At 54.5% G+C, this 18318-nt stretch overlaps 4 protein-coding genes across 4 annotated transcripts; 2 read left to right on the top strand and 2 right to left on the bottom strand.

Moving 5' to 3' along the window:
- Positions 1-4349: 4349 nt before the first annotated feature.
- Positions 4350-7095, top strand: TRIVIDRAFT_211986 (uncharacterized protein; the record flags this gene model as incomplete). Its single annotated transcript, XM_014104232.1, has 2 exons — positions 4350-4712; positions 4777-7095. One exon carries the CDS (start codon positions 4890-4892, stop codon positions 6906-6908), a length of 2019 nt encoding a protein of 672 aa, XP_013959707.1.
- Positions 7096-7434: 339 nt separating this feature from the next.
- Positions 7435-8431, top strand: TRIVIDRAFT_72621 (uncharacterized protein; the record flags this gene model as incomplete). Its single annotated transcript, XM_014104233.1, has 4 exons — positions 7435-7526; positions 7672-7707; positions 7785-7981; positions 8049-8431. 4 exons carry the CDS (start codon positions 7512-7514, stop codon positions 8173-8175), a joined length of 375 nt encoding a protein of 124 aa, XP_013959708.1.
- Positions 8432-8522: 91 nt separating this feature from the next.
- TRIVIDRAFT_215453 (uncharacterized protein) lies at positions 8523-9848 on the bottom strand (the record flags this gene model as incomplete). Its single annotated transcript, XM_014104234.1, has 2 exons — positions 8523-9569; positions 9647-9848. The coding sequence occupies 2 exons, from the start codon at positions 9786-9788 to the stop codon at positions 8653-8655; spliced, it is 1059 nt and encodes a 352-aa protein (XP_013959709.1).
- A 1621-nt stretch (positions 9849-11469) lies between these two features.
- On the bottom strand, positions 11470-16553 carry TRIVIDRAFT_112280 (uncharacterized protein; the record flags this gene model as incomplete). Its single annotated transcript, XM_014104235.1, has 2 exons — positions 11470-13068; positions 13134-16553. Coding segments are annotated over 2 exons (5019 nt in total), but the record flags the coding sequence as incomplete, so codon positions are not given.
- Between the last annotated feature and the right edge of the window lie 1765 nt (positions 16554-18318).

Raw genomic sequence — 18318 nt, forward strand, 5'->3', positions numbered from 1 at the left:
GCGCCTTCCACCTGCATCTGTCGGATAATCTGATTACAGTGCAGCTTGTATGGAGGTCGATAATAAAGCCGTGCCCCAACTCGCTCAGCCCGAAGAGTTTGCGGTCTCTGAGGTCGACAGGGCAAAGGAAGTATGAGCACCGCCCAAGAAGTCGAGTACTGTCCCGTCAGGACTAACATAGATTTGTCCAATGTACAGTTCTCAGATTTTTCCAATGTGCAGTATTTCGAAAAGAATGACTCCGAGGTCGGGTCCAAGGTGTCATTAGACAACAAAGGTAATTGGCGACAGCTATCCAGAGCGCATTTTCTCCAATCTCTTCCAATGCTAATTTTGCGACAGAGAATGATGCCCCTCAAGATTCGGCCACGGCCGAAGACCAGCCTGAAGAGGCCGAGGTAGATGGAGACGTTGTCGCAGAGCCAACTTCTTCCAAGAACAAGAAAAAGAAGAAGAAGAAGAAGAACAAGAGCGAAAGCCAGATCACGTCGCCTATAGAGTCCTCCGAAAGCTTCGCAGCTGAAGTCCAGGCTGAGGGGGAAACCGCCGAGCCAGCGGAGCAAGACACAACAGTTACCCCTCCCCCGGAGGAGTCAAGCCAGGTAGTCGAAGACGAGGCTAAGAAAGACAAGAAGAAGAAAAAGAAGAAGAAGAAGGCCAGCCCTAAGAATTCGGAGACAGATGTGGCCTCTGATGGCGCTCTTGACCCTGCCCAGCCCCCGTCGCCGCCGGCCACTGACGAGGGAAGAGGTGAGGATGAGGCTACACCAGCGGCAGAAGAGAAGACTGAGGCCGCTGCTGCGGAGCCTGAGACTGCTGTCGAATCCGCAAAGGAAGAGAACGCAGCTGAGCCCGAGCATTCAGACGAGGCTGTCCCTGTTTCCGAAGAAGTCAAGGCCGAAGCAGAACCCGAAGCTCACCACGAAGATGCCAAGGTAGCTGAGGAAGAGGCCAAGACCACTGAAGATGCAGTTGCAGAGCCCGAACATGCAGAGCCCAAGCCGGAAACCGCTAAAGAGCACGAGCATGAGCAGGAACACGAGCACGTTCCCCAGGAAACCGAGCCTGCAAAGGAGCCAGAGGAGGTTCCTGCTGTCCACGAGGATGTCCATGCTGAGGAGTCTCACGAGGCGGCGGAAGCACACGATGAGAAGCCAGCCGAGGAGCCTACTCACACAGAAGATACCCAGGCCCCAGTGGTGGCTGAAGAGCCCGCCGAGCACAAGGAGACCGAGACTTCAGAGCACAAGGATGATGTCGAGGTATCTGAGCCGGTTGAGGCCGAGAAAGCGGAGGAGAAGCACGTAGAGGCCCACGCTGAAGAGCACCCTTCGGAGGAGGAAAAGCATGTTGAGGAGGCGAACATCTCGGACGACAAGCCCGCCGAGGAGGTCGCGCCTGCTCACGAAGAGGAGAAGTACTCCGAAGAGGAGAAGCACTCTGAAGAGGCCAAACCTGTTGAGGAGGAGAAGCCTGCTGAAGAAAACCACCACTCAGAGGAGGTGAAGCCCGCCGAGGAGGTCGCACCTGCTCACGAGGAGAAGCACGTCGAAGAACAACACTCTGAGGTGCACTCTGAGGAGACGAAGCCCGTTGAGGAGGTGGCCCACGTCGAAGAGGAGAAGCCCTCCGAGGAGGTTACGCCTGCTGAGGAAGAAAAGCACTTTGAGGAGGAGAAGCCTTCCGTCGATGAGAAGACCGAGGTCGAAAACGACACCGCTGAAGTTGAGGCCAAGGAAGAGCCGGCTGCTGAGCCTGTCGTTGAGACCACCCCTGAGGAAACCTCCAAGGAAGCTGAAGAGCATGTCACCGAAGCAGCACACGAAGAGCATGCCAAGGAGACCGAAGAGCCTGCGGAAGCCGCAAAGGATATCTCTACGGAGGAGGTCACTGCTCCTGAGGAGGAGAAGGCACCAGAGACTGCGGAGCCCGAACACCACGAGGAAGAAAAGACTCCTGAGCCCCAGTCTGATGCCAAATCCGCTGTTGACGACGTCGTCGAGGTAGCAGCAACCACTGCCCAGGAGGAAACTCCTTTGACCGAAGAGAAGCACGATGACTCTGAGAAGCCCGAAGAGTCCGCCGCTGAACACGAGCATGTGGCTGCTGAGGTTGAGACCAAAGCCGAAGAAGTCGACAATGAAACTCCTAAGGAGGAGGAGGCCGTTGAGGAGGCTCCTAAGGATGTGGCCGAATCTCACGAGACTGTCCACAGCGAGGAGGCTAAGCCCGATTTGACTGAAGAGGCCAAGCCTGCTCACGAAGAGCACCATGACATCGAGACTAAGGAGGAGGCTGAGCCCGAGTCTGTGGTCGAGTCTGTGGTCGACTCCGTGGTCGAGGTCAAGGAGCCTGTCGAGACACATGCCGAGACAGAGGAAGCTTCTCACGAAGTGGCCCCTGTCGAGGAATCGGTAGTTTCTGAGGAACATGCTGTTCCTACTGAAGAAGTTACTGAGTCGGAAGTCTCCAAGGTCGAGTCCGAGGTTTCTCATGCCACTCATTCTGAGGTTGAGGCTCCTGCTGATGCTGCCGAGGTCAAGCCTGAGGTTGTCGAGACCGCATCTGAAGTAGCAGAGGAGAAGCCTGAGACCACTGAAAGCGAATCTACCCCTGAGGAGCACGTTACAGTGGCTGAGACTGAGAGCGATATTCAGAAGAATGTTTCCGAGCCTGAGCCTGTCACCGAATCCGAGGTCGCTGCTGAATCTGAGGCTGCTACCGAGTCTGAAGTTGCTGCTCACCCCGAGATTGTTGCTAAGTCTGAGGTCGCTACTGAGTCTGAAGTTGCCACCGAATCCGAGGTTGCTACTCACCCCGAGGTCGTTGCCGAGTCTGAGGTTGCTGCCGAATCCGAGGTTGCAGCTCACCCTGAGGTTGCTGCTGAGTCTGAAGTTGCTACTGAGTCCGAGGTCGCTAAGTCAGACGTTGTTGCCGAATCTGAGGTTGTTACCGAGTCTGAGGTCGCTAAGTCTGAGGCTGCTCACCCTGAGACCGTTGCCGAGTCTGAAGTTGCTACGGAATCTGAAGTTTCAGCTCACCCTGAGGTTGCTGCCAAGTCTGAGGTTGCCGCCGAGTCTGAGGTTGCCGCCGAGTCTGAAGTCGCCAAGCCTGAGGTCGTTGCCGAGTCTGAGGTAGCTACTGAATCTGAAGTTGCTGCCGAATCTGAGGTTGCCGCCGAGTCTGAGGTTGCCGCCGAGTCTGAAGTCGCCAAGCCTGAGGTCGTTGCCGAGTCTGAAGTTGCTACGGAATCTGAAGTTTCAGCTCACCCTGAGGTTGCTACTGAGTCTGAGGTTGCTGCCAAGTCTGAGGTTGCCGCCGAGTCTGAGGTTGCCGCCGAGTCTGAAGTCGCCAAGCCTGAGATTGTTGCTGAGTCTGAAGTGGCCACCGAATCTGAGATCTCCAAGTCTGAGGTCGATGCGGAGCACAAGCCGGCTGAGTCTCTTGCCCCTGAACCTATCAATGAGGAAGTGAAGCACGTGGATGAGGTAGTCGAAGTCATTGCCCCAGCTGAGGTTGAGAAGACTGCTGATGCCGAGGTCGTCCACGAGGCTGAAAGCGAGGAGACATCGGAAATTCAGGCCACCTCTGAGCTGACTGAAGACTCCAAGGCTCCTCATGATGAAGAGCTCACGAAGGAGGTCCCTAAGGAGGTGGAGGCTATCGAAGCACCCGTTGCTGTGCCAGCTGAAGCTGAGGAACACTCTCCGGCCCCCGTTGAAGAGGTGCCCGCTGAAGTCGCCACCGTAATTCCAGAAGTTGAAACCGAACCCACGCCTGTTGCGGTAGAAAGCGAAAAGGCTATTGTGCCAGAGCCAGTGGAGGAAGTCGTGCAGCCTGTAGCTGCTGAGGTGGAGGTACCCAAGAGCGTTGAGGCAGAGGAAAGCAAGGACACTGTGGGTCCTATTTCGGTTGAGAAGAACGTAGTAGAGAAAGTCAGGAAAGGTGAGGAGCAGCATTCATTACATGATACCCCTGTTGATATTTCGGGACGGTTTGGTGACTCCACATCGGGTGAGGAGTCGAAGGACCACGGCGTTTTGGCGTTGCAATCGGAAGACATTTCGGAGATTCAGAGTCGGTCCTTGGGAGAGGAGGAGAAAGAAGATGTCAAGAAAGACGATCTTGAAAAGGCTGAGACACCAGCAGTCGAGGAGCCTGCTGTTTCTACCAAACCTGATGTGGAGGCCGTCTCTGAGCCGCTGCCTTCTCACGAAAAGGAAGATGATGAGAAGACTTTGGCGCAAACTCTGCCAGAGGAGTCAGACAAGGTTGCTCTCATTGCTGGAGCTGCTGCGGTTGCTACAGCCGCCACAGCTGCTGTGGCGACTGCCGCTGTCATTCACCAAGAGTCTGACGATTCGAAGCGTGATATCTCGGCTGCAACTGAAGAAGGTGGGCTAAAGGGAACCGCTCCGGAGCCCGTTGCTCCCGTAGCGCCCGAACCCGAGGTGACTAAACGTGATGTGGAAGACAAAACCCCTAAACAAGAAGAAACAGAAAGAGAGATTGTCCCCCCCGCGGAGGTTACGAAGCCCGTCGAGGAGCCTGTTGCAGCCCGAGAAGCTGAGCCGACAGTTGTTGCCGAGACAGCTGAGACTTCAACGTCCAAGGCTCCAGTTGCGCCAACTTCCCAGGAAACTCCATCACAGCAACCACCCAGCGCAGAGGCAACAACCCCTAAGACAGTGACAGCAATAGAACTCGAACAGGCAAGTAAAGAGATCACGAAAAGGGCGAAGCCTATTAAAGAGAACACAAACTTACACGATGTAGCCCAAGTCGACTCTTCTGGAGGCACTGGCAGCCTGGCTAATGGCACCGTTCGCGTGGCTGACCCATCTCTTTGGGTCCGGAAAGAAGAAGGCGGACGCTTAAACGCATTCACCATGCCCGGATTGAGCCGTAGCATCGACAGGGAAGTGCTCGATGGACCTCGGTTTGCTGCAAAAGGTGGAGTGGTCGCTCAATCCGACAATGGATTCCAGGCAGGGGTTATGATGAGGAGAGAGATGATGCCATTCCGTGGATTGGATCGAAATACGGTCCCTTTAGAAGTCGCTGCCGCAACAAGCCATTATGTGCCCCCTTTACGATACCCTGCTCTTAACGCCGACGGTCACTGCTCCCCGAGGTGGACGAACATGGCCTCCCCAGGCCCCTTGGTCTCTCCCTTTGAATATGAAGAAATGGTTCAAGATACTCCGCCTCCGCTGTCTCTTTCCGTGTTATTGGATGATGAGTTCAGAGTGCCGACTCCCGCCGTTGTGGTTCCTGAAAGGGCGACGACTGACAGGCTGATGACTCGACTGCTGCGTCACAAGCAGAAGATTCCACTTCACGATGCTGATGACGCAGTCGCAGCTGCCGTGGTTACTGACACCATTGCAGAGGCACCCCGGCCTGTCGCCCGTCTTTCGCTCACCGGCCTCCGCAACGGCGGGGACCTCCCTCATCTGGATCATCAGATGAAGTTGGATTCGGAGGAACTTCAGTCTCTAGCCGTCCCTACTACACGCAGGAGTATTAGTGATGATGAGGAGGATCTTCGTAAATCCATTGCTGACATTTTCACAGAGGATAGATCTAGGGAGCATATTTCGTCGAGCAGTGACCGGGAACGACACCGCAAATATCGTCATTCTCACCATTCTTCCCGTTCCAGCAGGGACCGTGGCGAGGAAGAGGGCAGAGAACTTTACAGAGAGTATAGAGAAAACAGAGAGAGCAAACGTCGCTCGCACGAATCCCAAGGGTCAAACTACCGCCGCTCTATTCCTGACACTGGTGGCTCTCGGCCCGGATCTGGGTCGTCTAAGCTGGACACACCACCACGAACTCCTCGGCGGCGCCATAGCGGCGTTGCAGGCGAAGCCCCTGGGCCCTCCGGCCGGAGATACAGAACTCCAGAAGAGCAGGAAGCCCATGAGCAGCGCAGAGCGCAACGTCGCGCTGCCCGGGAGGCGGAGCGGTTCGACAAGCACGAAGTACCAGAGCCGGTCAACGAAGGGTACGACGGATACGAGCGGTATGAGCAGCCTCAGCGATACGATGAGCGTCGCGAGAGACGTGAACACAACGATTATCGAGAACAACGCGATCATCGTGAACGCATTGAACGCTCTGACCGCCGTGACCGCCATGAACGCCCTGAACGCACTCAGCGCCCTGAGCGTTTTGAGCAACCCGAGCGGTTCGAACAACCTGAACCGCTCAACGACCGTGATGTACTGGACGAAGGCTACGGCCGACCTGAAAAGTATGAACGTCGTGACCGACATGATCGTCGCGAGCGCCGCGAACGTCGTGAGCGTCGTGAGCTCTATGAAAAAACCCTGGAGCCTGAGCCTGAGCCTGAGCCATTTCCGGCTGTTGACGAAAGCCGGGATCCCGCACCACCACCAGCCCCTATCCCAGCTCCCCCGGAGCGTAAGGGTAAGGAGGTGGGCTTCGACTTGCCGCCAGAAGAGATCAAGCGCCATCGTAGTCGCTCGTTTCGTCAACGTTCAGGCAACTCAGGCTATGACTACCCACGGCAGTCATCTCCCGAAAAGAGGTTTTTCGAAATGAAAAATGCCGAGGGGGTGCTTCGCAAATCATCCTCGCCGCCACCTCAAGATAAATTCATCTACGTGCCAGCACGGGATTCTTCTCTTCCCGAGGAGATGAGGCCAAGAACACGAGACCGGGACGTTCTCCGGACCCGTGATCGTCGGCTGTCCGAGGGCACCTACGACCGACCTCGTGGGGGCCATTTCGGAGACTCTCCTAGGCAATCGGCGCCGCTTGACGAGGGCGACGATGCTGCTCGGCGAGCCCGCCATGAGCGTAGGCGGATGAGGGAGGCTAGGGAGCAGGAGAAGAAGTCGGGAGGAATCAGGGGGGTATTCAAGAGACTGTTTAATTGACTGGTAGAGAATTGGGACACATGGCAAATATGGCAGCGATGGAAAAGGAGCGCTCTTTTATTCAAACGACTTAATGAATCATGCGTGTATGGCTCATCTATTCTTCTTCATAATTACTTCCTGGCCATTAGGCTGGTTTATGTTAGTTCGGTTCGTTTACGGTTAAATGAAATATTTTGACACTGAGACTTCAATATGAATGGCTACGAGATCTGTGCGTCAACTAGTATTACTACATGCGAAATTAACTAGTATATGATAAACATCACAGCAATTAACACCATCTATGCAGCTCATGGTTTCGGTAGGGAGGCTGACATTCGAGGCTGTTGGACGTCGGCGATGTCACATGACTTGGGAGCTCCAAGCATGAGCTGCGGCAGAGTTGCCTTTGTTCGGAGCCTCGGCGCTAGTTGATCCGGCCCAGCCCTAATTCGGCAGCGCATTTTCGCGAAAGCCCACCGAGATTGGGCTAAAAAATTCACAAGGGAAAAAAAAAAAGAGCGCTTCTAACATCACTCCACACCCCCGAACAAATACCAAAGGCGCAGGATTTGACCTCTTTGCGTTCTTCACGTCCACTCAACACCACCAGTATCAACAATGGCTCCTATCACAGTATGTACCACGTGAAATGGCATTTTTACTTCGCTTTGCTGTAGGCAGACAATTGCCCTCTTCTCGGTGAAAGAGAGGGGGCTATTGCGCTGCCGACGAAAAAACAAAAAATGCAGTAGGCTGATATGAAAATGTCATGATATAGAAGAAGGCGGGCAAGGCCCAGAAGCAGACCAAGAAGGTGAGTTAACTAAAAACATAACTCCATTCCCAGAAGCTCAAGAGAGGAGGGGGGAGTGCTAACATGGAACTTTGTAGTTCATCATCAACGCTTCGCAGCCTGCTAGCGACAAGATCTTCGACGTCTCTGCCTTTGAGAAGTTCCTCCAGGACCACATCAAGGTTGACGGCCGCACCAACAACCTGGGCGATAACGTCGTCATCCAGCAGTCTGGTGATGGCAAGATCGAGGTCATTGCCCACAACGAGCTCTCTGGCCGCTACCTCAAGTACCTGTACGACATTCTCCCAACCTTCACCCCCATTTTCTTATTATGCGGTATGCTAAACGTTTGTCAACAGGACCAAGAAGTTCCTCAAGAAGCAGCAGCTCCGTGACTGGCTCCGTGTCGTCTCCACCTCCCGTGGTGTCTACGAGCTCAAGTTCTTCAACGTCGTCAACGATGACGCCGATGAGGATGAGGAGTAAAGCGGCTTGACAAAGCTTTGAACAAAAAAAGGAGCCATATGGGAAATGAAGAATGGTTGTGGGAATGAAATAGCAACTTGCAGCAACCTGGACATCATCTTTCTGATGGAGGATATATAACCACGTGCGGCTTTTGAAAGGCCGTCGTCAGCGTGCTGGGGATCTCTGAAAAGGAGAAACCCCTTGGTTTGGGTTGCTCGAGTCTAGTCAATGAAGAAAAGAAGCAGCCATTTTGAGTGGACCTACTTACATTAACACTTCGCCCCTGTGCCTTTTATGACTTTCATGTGATTGCCAATGTAGTCTGTTATAACAGCTAAATGATTTGTAGTCGACGTAGTCAATTTATGATGCGCTATCAGATTGCCATGTCTACGTAATGTGTGCGTATGTATATGCTTCCAGCAACTGCTTGTTCCATGCAGCAACAAGGTATCATCAGTAACAAAAAAAGAAAAGAAAAGCATCTCCCCCCTTTTATGGCAACGTCCTCATGACGCCCTCAAAAGCCACCAAGGCCATGGCATTCGCCGGGAAAGCCCTCAAGAAGCACGGCAAGAATCCCCTCCAGTATCCCCTCCACCCAGACTCTCTATAAACCGCCACAGCAGCGTCCCTCCACCTAGGGAAGCGTCTCTTGCCGTCTCCCAGACCTCCGCCAAGAGGATCCGTCATAATGCGCTGCTTGACAAGATCGCTCGGGTAGCTCGTCAGCCAAAACACCTGCGCGCTCAGCCCGCCGGCCCAGAAGTTGATGGCCGGGTTGCTCAGGCTGGTGTTTTTGCGCAGAGCCCGCGACAGCATGTCGTAGCTGCCCCACCAGAAGAAGAAGAAGCCGCGGAAGAGCAGCGTGGCGCACAGGCCGTGGTAGATGCCGCGGATGCCGTGATGGGCGTGGATCTTGCGGATGCAGTCCAGGGGCCCCGAGTACAGGCGCTCGGTCTTGCGGGCGGCGTACTGGATCTGCAGCCGGGCCTTGATGTGCTCGACGGGGGCGGCGATGAAGCTGACGGTGGCGCCGGCCATGATGCCCGCGATGCCGTGGCCCAGCGGCGGCAGATACGAGGGCTCAGACGACGACGATGTCCTTGAAGATGAAGACGACAGCCTCATCAGACTGCCGAACCCAAGCCCAGAAACCCCCGATCCGGCCCCGGGCGTCCACGAGTCCACGCCAAAGACGTGCTGCGCCATCAGCCGCCTGTAGACGTTGAGCGAGCCCAGCATGACCGAGTCCATAAACATCCACCCGACCAGCGGCGGCGTCGCGCCCTTGTACAGGCCCGTGACGCCCTCATTGCGCACCGTCTGCAGGACGCACTGCAGCGGGCCGCTGAAGCGCGAGGCCTGCGTTGTCTGGAGGCGGACCTTGACTGTGTCGAAGGGGTGGCCGACTTTTATTTAATATCAATCGTTAGTTTGAGAAACAAAAATATGACAATTGATGAGATGAGAACAGGAATATTCATACCGGTCAGCTTTGCGATTCCGCTAAAGACGCCTGCGACGAAGCCTTTGTAGTCGCGCTTGGCCGATGTCGCAGGCTTCTTCTGGTTTTGCTGCACGACGACGGCCTCGGCGACGGGCGAGGAAGACGCCGTAGCTTCTGCCATTACTGCAGACAGCAGCCCTTAATTAAAGGCTACTAAAAGAAAGTCTTCATAAACTCAAAACAATGCGAGAGAAAATGAATGGTGAAGGGGTGGAGAAGAAAGATGAAGGAGATCTTCTATAAAGAGAGGTTGTAGGTGGTGGAGTTGTGGATGAGTCCGGATCTCGCAGGTATTATTAAGACGAAAAAGTCCGGCTCTTTGGTGTCAAGTGCCGAAAAGACCACTTCAACCACACAATCTTGAGGAACAAATATTTCGATAAGTCTTCAATTCACTTTCAAAACAAACAGAGAAAAATAATAGAAGAAAAGGAAAAAAATCAAGAAATGATCTCTGCAGACAAAGACAAAAGATAAGATGAAAAATAACGAATCAAGCTAGGTGAATCATCCCGTGGGGGAGGTGGGGAAAATCTCTGGTAAGCCTGTCATACACGATCCCGACGAGATAGTCAGTCCAGTCATGCTTCCGGCTGCTGCAGCTTTAGCGGGCTGCGGACTTGACGTAAGGCGTGTGAGACGGGACAGTAAGACAGAGAACGGAAGACGGTCAACAAGTCGCATTAATTAGCCTCGAAATAAAGACGAGAGTAGAATTGAGGAGAGGAAGAATAATGCAGCATCTAATACTACTCCCTACTCCATGCACCGCGACAGACTCAGACAAGCTGAGACATGATGCCCTCAAAGTCTCACAACGTGTCGCATTTTGTACCGAGCACCACAAAATTCACACATACACACACCTCATCATCAGTTAGGTCAAGCATAGAAATCCCTCCATGCCAATTGTGCTTCATTTATGCCACCAAACAACGCACTAAACTACGCCCAGCTACTCGCCCATCACACCCTCGGCCAAGCAGCTCCCTTCGTCTCATCATCTGTATCTTCAATGCCACCGATGCATCGTCCAGATCAAGACCAGCGCAGAATAATGCCTTTCGCTCCGCTCTAGAATCAAATGTTCATGTCATGTCGTCGTCAAGAGTGAAGAATCAGAAATACAAAATCAGGGGGTCTCGGGGGGATAAACGCAAAAACAAACGGAGCTGGCCAAGACAGCTCATCGCAGATATAGTCTCGCAAAGCAAACAAAGTCCTTCAAAATCCATTGCGACCTTCGTGTCCCATATATCCTTCCTATCACCGAAGCGATTCCATAGCATTATGTAGTACTCTCCACAAGTTGCCTTGCATGTCTAGCCCTCTCCAGCCTCTCCTTGCTTTGCCACCCGCAGTAGCGTGTTGTGAGTGGTGAGTTGTCTTTGGGCTAGGCAAGGTAAACTTATCCCTTTGTTCACTCCCTCCCCCCTTTGCGTTTTTTTTTTCGATTCATTTTCTATCTGTTTCTCGTCCTTTTCGGGTAAAAAAGAAGAAATCATTTTTACGGGTATTGTGTAGTGTGGCCCATGCATAAAACAACGGCGTGCAAAACAAAGAAAAAAAGACGAAGGGAAAAAAAAAATAAATGCTCATCCCCCTTTTCTTTCATCTGTATCATAGAGTCGTGTAGCAACAGGTCGAGGTCCAAAGCAACGGCATGATTTCGCCTAAAACGTATCCGTTTCTTGGCTTGCCTGGCTTGCCATGCTGCCAAACGTGTCTACAAATCAAACAAGTTAGCAAGCTAAAAAGTAATTGGTGCCATGGTTTCATCGCAACCTACCTCTCTTTCTTCGCCTGTCCTCTCTGGCTGCCTCATCATCCAGATTCTTGGGTGTCATTGCCCTGGGACCACTAGGCCTGCGCGACGGCACGCCAAGGGCAGCGTTCAAGTTCTTGTTCTCCGGCTTGGGGCTCATGCTATTGTACTGGCTGGAATGTGTGCCAGTGCCGCTTGCATAGCCGCTTTCGTAGCTCTGGGGGGCCATTGGGCTGCCCTTCTGCAGCGTTGAAACTCGCGTGGATCTCGGCGGCGTTTGCTGAGATGAGTTCAGGGGCTCCTTGGGTGGCCGAGCCGGACCGGTGTTTTGTTGCTGAGGAGGAGGAGCAGCCGGCCAGTAATCTCCACCCTCATTGCCGTACCGCCCATTAGCGGTGCCATTGAGGCGGTTAAGGCTGTTTACGGAGCCTGCCCAGTCAGCGGACCTGGGCGTCGCTGGGGCATCAAAGTCTTGAGCAGAGTGCTCCAGAGCGGTTCGGAATCTCTCCGTCTGTCCCGTTCTCGGCTGGGGGTGCATCAAGTTGAGAGAGTTGCGGTGAGCCTTGTACTTTGGATCCTCTGGCGTCGCAAAAGTCGGCACAATGGGTGCTGACGATTCGTGAATCTCGTGCGGCGGAGCAAGGCGTCCTCCCTCTAGATATCCTGAGTGGAGTCTGTCGTCGCCATACGTGTCGAGAGGATAGAGGTCATCGCGTGAAGCCATGCTAGACCCCGATCGAGACTGTAGCACGTCGTCGTTCTTGGCATCCTTCTTGGGATTTCCGCGCAGCGCCTTGCTCACGGTAGATGCCGTCGTTCCAGACCAGCGAGAGATCTTGGGGAACCAGCTTGTGCTTCCCGACTTGCCTTTCCTTCCCTTGTCGCTACGAGGCGTGTTGTCAGCGCTGTGCGGCTGGTCGTAGCTCTGGTCAGACACCTGCTGCACACCCTCTGGCGGGAGCGATCCGCCACGATGCACCTCACGGTCCATGGGGCTCATCGGAGGGATGATTTGGGTGCGCTCTGCCGTTGGAGTAGGGTGATCATACTCGTACTCATCCTCATGTTCGGGTACTGTGTCGATGCGATGATCCGAGAACTTGCGCTGGCCCTGAGACTGGCTGCCATGGCTCGTGGTTGAGTTGCCCTCGGGCTCATAGCCCTTGTCGTGCTCATACTGCCCCTCTGGCTGGAGATTGTCAAATGATTGTCCTGCTCCGCTGGTAGAGACCCTGGCGGAGATGGGGGGCGCCGTCTGCGTCTTGAGAACGTCCACTTCTCCGAGGAGCTGCATCAGCATATCCTCGATGCGAGTGAGATCACTGGTGCCCTTGGCGCTAAGGCCTTGGAGGGCCCGTTTCCACAGGGCCTTCTTCTTCACCGTGACATCGTCCATAGTGGTGCCACCAATGGAGCCGCTTTGCACAGAACGAGGCCCGGGATAAGGTCGTGGCCCGTTGATGGCCTTCTGAAGCTTGTCAGTGTTTTCGGAATTGGCAAAGATGACATCGTCTCCAGTGTCCTGAACCAGCTCCTTCAGATCGCGGAACGAGTTGCGCATCTCAATCGCAGCGTTCATGAGCAGTGCGACAATCTCCGTGTCGCGGGCACTTCGCTGTGCATCACGGACCATAAGCTAGGGGGAAACGGTTAGCAATGAACTGTGTACAGAATATTCGGGTTGTTTTCATGTCAACTTACGTGCTGCATCAAGGCAACAATGTCCTTGTTTTCGATACGCTCGATGCCGCCACCGGTGGAGGCATCATAGAATGGCGAAGCCATACCTTGGGACATGCCGCTGAGAGCGCGGTTGTTATCCTGTGACCCGTAGAAAGGATCTCCGCCAGCCATGTAATTTGATGGACCAGCCATTTGGATTGCCTTGCCCTTGGGTTCGACATCTGGTGTTCGGTTGGGTCCGTTGGACATGTATCCCTCATCATACTTGAAACCGGGGCTGCCAGTACTAAAACCGAGGCCGCGAGAGCCAAGGAGATTGTCGTTGAGCGCGGGATTCACAATCGGGCTGGCATCCTCGTACGGGTTGGTAAGCAGAGTATCGCGCTTCCGCTCAGCTGATGTTCGCCGCCACTCGTCGACCTCCTGGCTTGGCTCCCGACTGAGGCGGACAGCATCGTCGAGATGAGCGTCTCGCATTTCCTCATCAGACTTGGACTTGGGAATAACCTGTCCATACTCCGTAGGAGTGGCCTTGCCAGACCACTGACCGGGAGCGATCTCGTCTTGCAGGATTGACGGGTTGGTCTGTAGATCATCATCTATGTAGCCAACCTCAGGGATAGGGTGATCTTGGTCAGGAACACCGCTAGCTTCCATTGGGGGAGCAGCTTCGTAGTCGAGCCTGTCCAGGCTATGAGTGGGAGTGTTTCGTGGCTTCCAACCCTCCATGGCACGCTCCTTGAACGACTTGTTGCGGAACACTCCAGCAGGCTCAAAGTCGCCCTCGGTAGCATCCTCCACAGTCGCCTGTTTTCTTTCCTGAGCCGCCTTGAGAGCGGCGGCAGCGGCACCAACAGCACCTGCTGTGATGGCTGCTTCGGATGATGTAGGGGATTGACGATACTTGGTGCGGGGCACCTTGCGTCCATTCTCATCAAGCTCATACTCCATGTAGTCGTGGGACTGGCCAGGGGTTGCCCCTCGGTCGTCGTCGTATTCTTGGCGATCGATGCCAGAACGCTTATCTGGGCTCACACCACGGCTACTTTGGATCTTAGATCTGTCATCGTATGAGAGATTGGAATCTCCAGCGCCGCTGTACACGCCGGTCAGGACGGATTGGTCAAGCATCGATCCATCAATCAATGAGGCGACGGCAGACTCGGCCGCAATGGCAGGGTGAATGATGTTGGGATTGGCGCCGATGCCACGGACTGCCTTTCCAGCGGCCGTCTGTCCGACCTGGGAATCTTCCGAGTAGATAGTGTTTCCCCCTGCGGCCGACGACGCAAGATCAAATTCCCTGCTCCTCAAGTTGCTGGGAACAGAGTCAAGCGACTGCAATGATTGTCGAGACTTGATGGACGAATAGGCCTCGCCTCTGGAAGTCCTATTGGGCGTCTCCCCATCAACCTCTGTGAAACCAGACACACTGGGGATTGGGCTCAGGCCACGTGCGCCAGCCTGATACGGGACGTATTTCAGAGGAGGGGGGACATCCTGTGTATTGTAGTAGGCATCTTCGTATCCGTCGTCTGCGTATTCGACCTGGTCAATATCGCGAGGGCTTCCATCGTAATTGTCATAGTGGACGGGGATCTTGTTGCCAAACTCGTCCGTCTCATACTCAATGGCCTGGTTATATTCTTTTTTGCCGCGTGGCAGAGCAGTCAAGTCGCCGTGCGATACATTGGCGTGGCTTATGCCTAGTACCTGGTGAACGCCTGTAGGTGTTCTAGAAGGAGTCGGCGTGGACGAGGGCGAGGCTATCTCCCGCTGTTGATTTCCCAATGGAGCAATCTCCTCAGTGGCCGAGAGTGGTCCATCAGACTCGGCAGACAAGATTGAAGTTCGTGTCATCTCCGAGGGGTTAATCTCGCTCATGAGTGGCATTGGCGGCGCTGGCGGGGGCTCTTCATCATCGTCATATTCCTCTGCGTATCGTTCACGGCCTAGGCTTTGGCTTCTCGCTCTAGACTCTGTTCTCCTTCTACGCCTCTCGCGATGTCTCTTTTCGCCAGCTTCTGAATGGTCATCTGTTGTGCTGGACAATGCTTTAGCCGCCGCGGCGCCAGTGGTACCGGCGAGTGCGGCCTTGGCCAGATTACCACTTCTCTTTGGTGTGCTGCCGTCGTCGTGGATACGGTAATCTGCCTCAATGGAATCCAGGCTGGGGCTGTGCAAGTCTTCATAGTCGTGACGAGCCTCACGGTTCCGTCTTTCCTTGGGCTTAGTATTCTCCTTTAGTTCCTTATCTCTTGTCGACTCTGGCCTCTGGCTTGCAGACCGCCTGCGGTCTACTGTGATGTCCTCTCTCGAGGCAGAAGTGCCTGTTGAAGTAAAGGAGGCGCGTCGTTCTCGGCCTTCCCGTTTGCTCTGCTCTCGCTTGAGGGCACTCAGTTCCGGCAAAATTAATCTCCGAATAGCATCTTCGACCGTTTCCAGCAGTTTGGGGTTGTTGATTGAAGATTTCGAAGCCCCAGAGCGCATAGAGCGGGTGTCCATGGAGCGATGGCTTGGAGCCAAGTTTGACGATAGGACACTTGAGTCGGCGGCAGGAATGTGAGGTACATGTGATTCCGAGTTGCGACTTCGACTGGAGCGGCGCCTTGAGGAGGTGTAGGTCTCCTCGGGCGGAAGCTCGTTAATGCTCCGGCTCTTTGATCGCCGCTTTCGCTCTCCTTTTTCCTTGGGTTTATCTGACGAAGATTTGGAAGAACGATCTTTAGATCGAGTTTTGGTGGCCCGAGAATCATCCAAAGTTTCGTCCAGGTGCTCTCCCGAGCCTAGATCTCCTCCAGGTCCGGAGCCATCCAAGAAGCTGTCTGTGGCAATGGCGGAAATTTCAGATCCATTGGCGGGTGGATAAGATTCTCTCTCACTAGTTGGGATCAAAGGACTGGCAGGGCGGCGACGTCGCTGGGGCTGTTGCTTCTCTTGCGTGATCTCTATGTCGATGGGATTGCGTGAGACGGTAGACTCTTCAGTGGCCGAAGCATACGACGTCACGCTATGACCGTCGTCAACCCCAGATATCTCAAGCTCACGAGATGGGATTCCATCGTCCAGGGGGACACGTCGAGTCAACGAGCCTTTGCGGGAAGTTTTCGTCTCTGTCACTTTAATACTATGATCCCTTTTCCCCCTTTTGGAGGTGGAGGGGGTGAGCCGCACTCGAACGCTAGGCTTGCGGCTGGTCGAGCTCCCTGTTCTGCTGCCTTCGAAATACTCAATCAGCACCGACGTCTGAGAGCGCTGATGGCTGCTGCGATAGCCGCGACTGCTGATCGTGCCTAGAGCGCCATCATCTTGTAACGAGTAGCCCGATTTCTCATCGCCAAGCTTGGAGATGTCGGCGGTCAGCTCCGTGGGAGTGGTCGTCTCGTCGGTCTCGGTCGGCGCAGGCAATGGAAGGCTTTTCCTGCTAACGGTACTCATTTTTGGGACGGGGCAAATCGGTATCCTTGCCCTCTATTCGTTGCGCGACCAGTGGCGTGAATGAAGCCGGCAAGTATCTCCCAAGGGCCTACTCCTAGCGGTTGGTAGAAGGAGGAGGGAGGTATTCGAGGTCGAGTAAGAAGAGATTAAAACAAATAAATTTATGCAGACATCCGGAACAAGGCCCAACGCTACAGCGAAGAATAGGGCGGCGCCTTGACAGCGACGTCAGCAAAAACAAAGGGAACAACGAGATGATGAAGAGAGAGCAAAGTCGAATCTCCCACTCGACCACTCAAGATGGACCCGACACAGGGGGGGTTGGAGGTAACAAACTCACAGGAACCAAAGAGGAGAAAGCGGAATCGGGGAGGGCAGGGCAGTAAGTTGTACCCAGTGGCGAAGCTCAGGCACCGAAAAGGAACCTGGAAGAGGGCCCAGAGCGGTAAAGAGGCTGTCGCTCACAAACGACAGGAGAACGCTGCCGAGCCAGGGGAGTTGCTGCAGGGCCAGGCTGTGGGCTGGGCTGTAGGTACAGGCACAGGTATGTATGATGTGCGGGTGACTGTCGAGTCAAGTAATATGTACAGTAATAGAGCAGAGCTGAGGCGGGATTGGGCTTGGGCTGAATGGCTGTCGGTGAGATGGAGATGGACCGCGAATGCGAATGCGCTTTGATGCGAGGATGTGGGGGACCGAGAAGGAAGCGTCTGCTGTGGCCTGTGAGGCTCCCCAAAGAAGGCCTTCTCTTGTTCTTTTGACCCCCCTTCTTTTTTTTGCGAAGGAGAGACGAGGGGGCGCAGGGCAAATGCGATGCGGGCGAAGGAAGAGGAGAGAGATGGAGTGAGGCCTTGTTATTGTCCCGAAGCGGGCTGGGGCCTCTGCTTGATGAGTTGGCGCCGATGCGTGTCTGGTCCAATGGCGCTTGGGCCGGCAGGGGTGGGTGGTGCCGCTGGACGGGTGTGCTAGCTGAGCACTAAACTTGTCCCAGCAGGGCCTAGAGGGCCTAGAGAGACCTTCTAGTACAGGGCACTCTGGCGTGGCACGAGCAGGGCACGAGCAGGGTACCTCAGCGGTACATGCGCCGCTCCATGTGCTGGCAGGCTAACAGCTGAACTGATTTGCACCATCCACCAGCCACTTCTTTTTCTCTTCGTCCCCGTCTTTTCAGGTTGTTTCCACTCTCTCTGCCAGTCTGTAACCCCTTGCGTCTGATAGGCGGTGGCGCAGTAGGAATCAAACGCTGGAGACGAAAAAAGAGTGGAAGAAGAAGAAGAGAGAAAAAAGGGCGAGGCTGGTGATACAGCGCCGTCATTTGCACGAGCCTGCGCTACCACACGTTATTCGTGAGCACGCCAGCCAGTCAGCGTGGGAAAAGGGGAGAGCTCAGAGCTCGAATCGGAGCTGACGGCGACCAGGTAGGATTTCAAGACCTTGTACTCCGTAGCAAAGACAGAACGGCGCACGTCCACAGCTGTTGACGCCCAACATCTGATGCCGATTCCTCTGATTGATGCCCGCGCATTTCTCTGTGGCCTCAGCTCCAGCTTATTCCCTCATCTGCATGCTCTAGTGCTTGCACGTCAAGGCATGCGCAAGTCCCCCTCAGGTACCGCATCTGTACTCGGGACGTGTCCAGCCATCTCATCTTCCCCAAGCCGCACCGCATCCACCCCCTGGCACATGGAAAAGACAAAAATAAGCGGGACCGCCAAAAGAGAAGCTCTACCTAGGTAAAAAGTTACTAATAGTTAAGCTGGCAGTT

This window comes from Trichoderma virens, assembly GCF_000170995.1.
Source record: "Trichoderma virens Gv29-8 chromosome Unknown TRIVIscaffold_3, whole genome shotgun sequence".
Taxonomy (NCBI): Eukaryota; Fungi; Ascomycota; class Sordariomycetes; order Hypocreales; family Hypocreaceae; genus Trichoderma; species Trichoderma virens.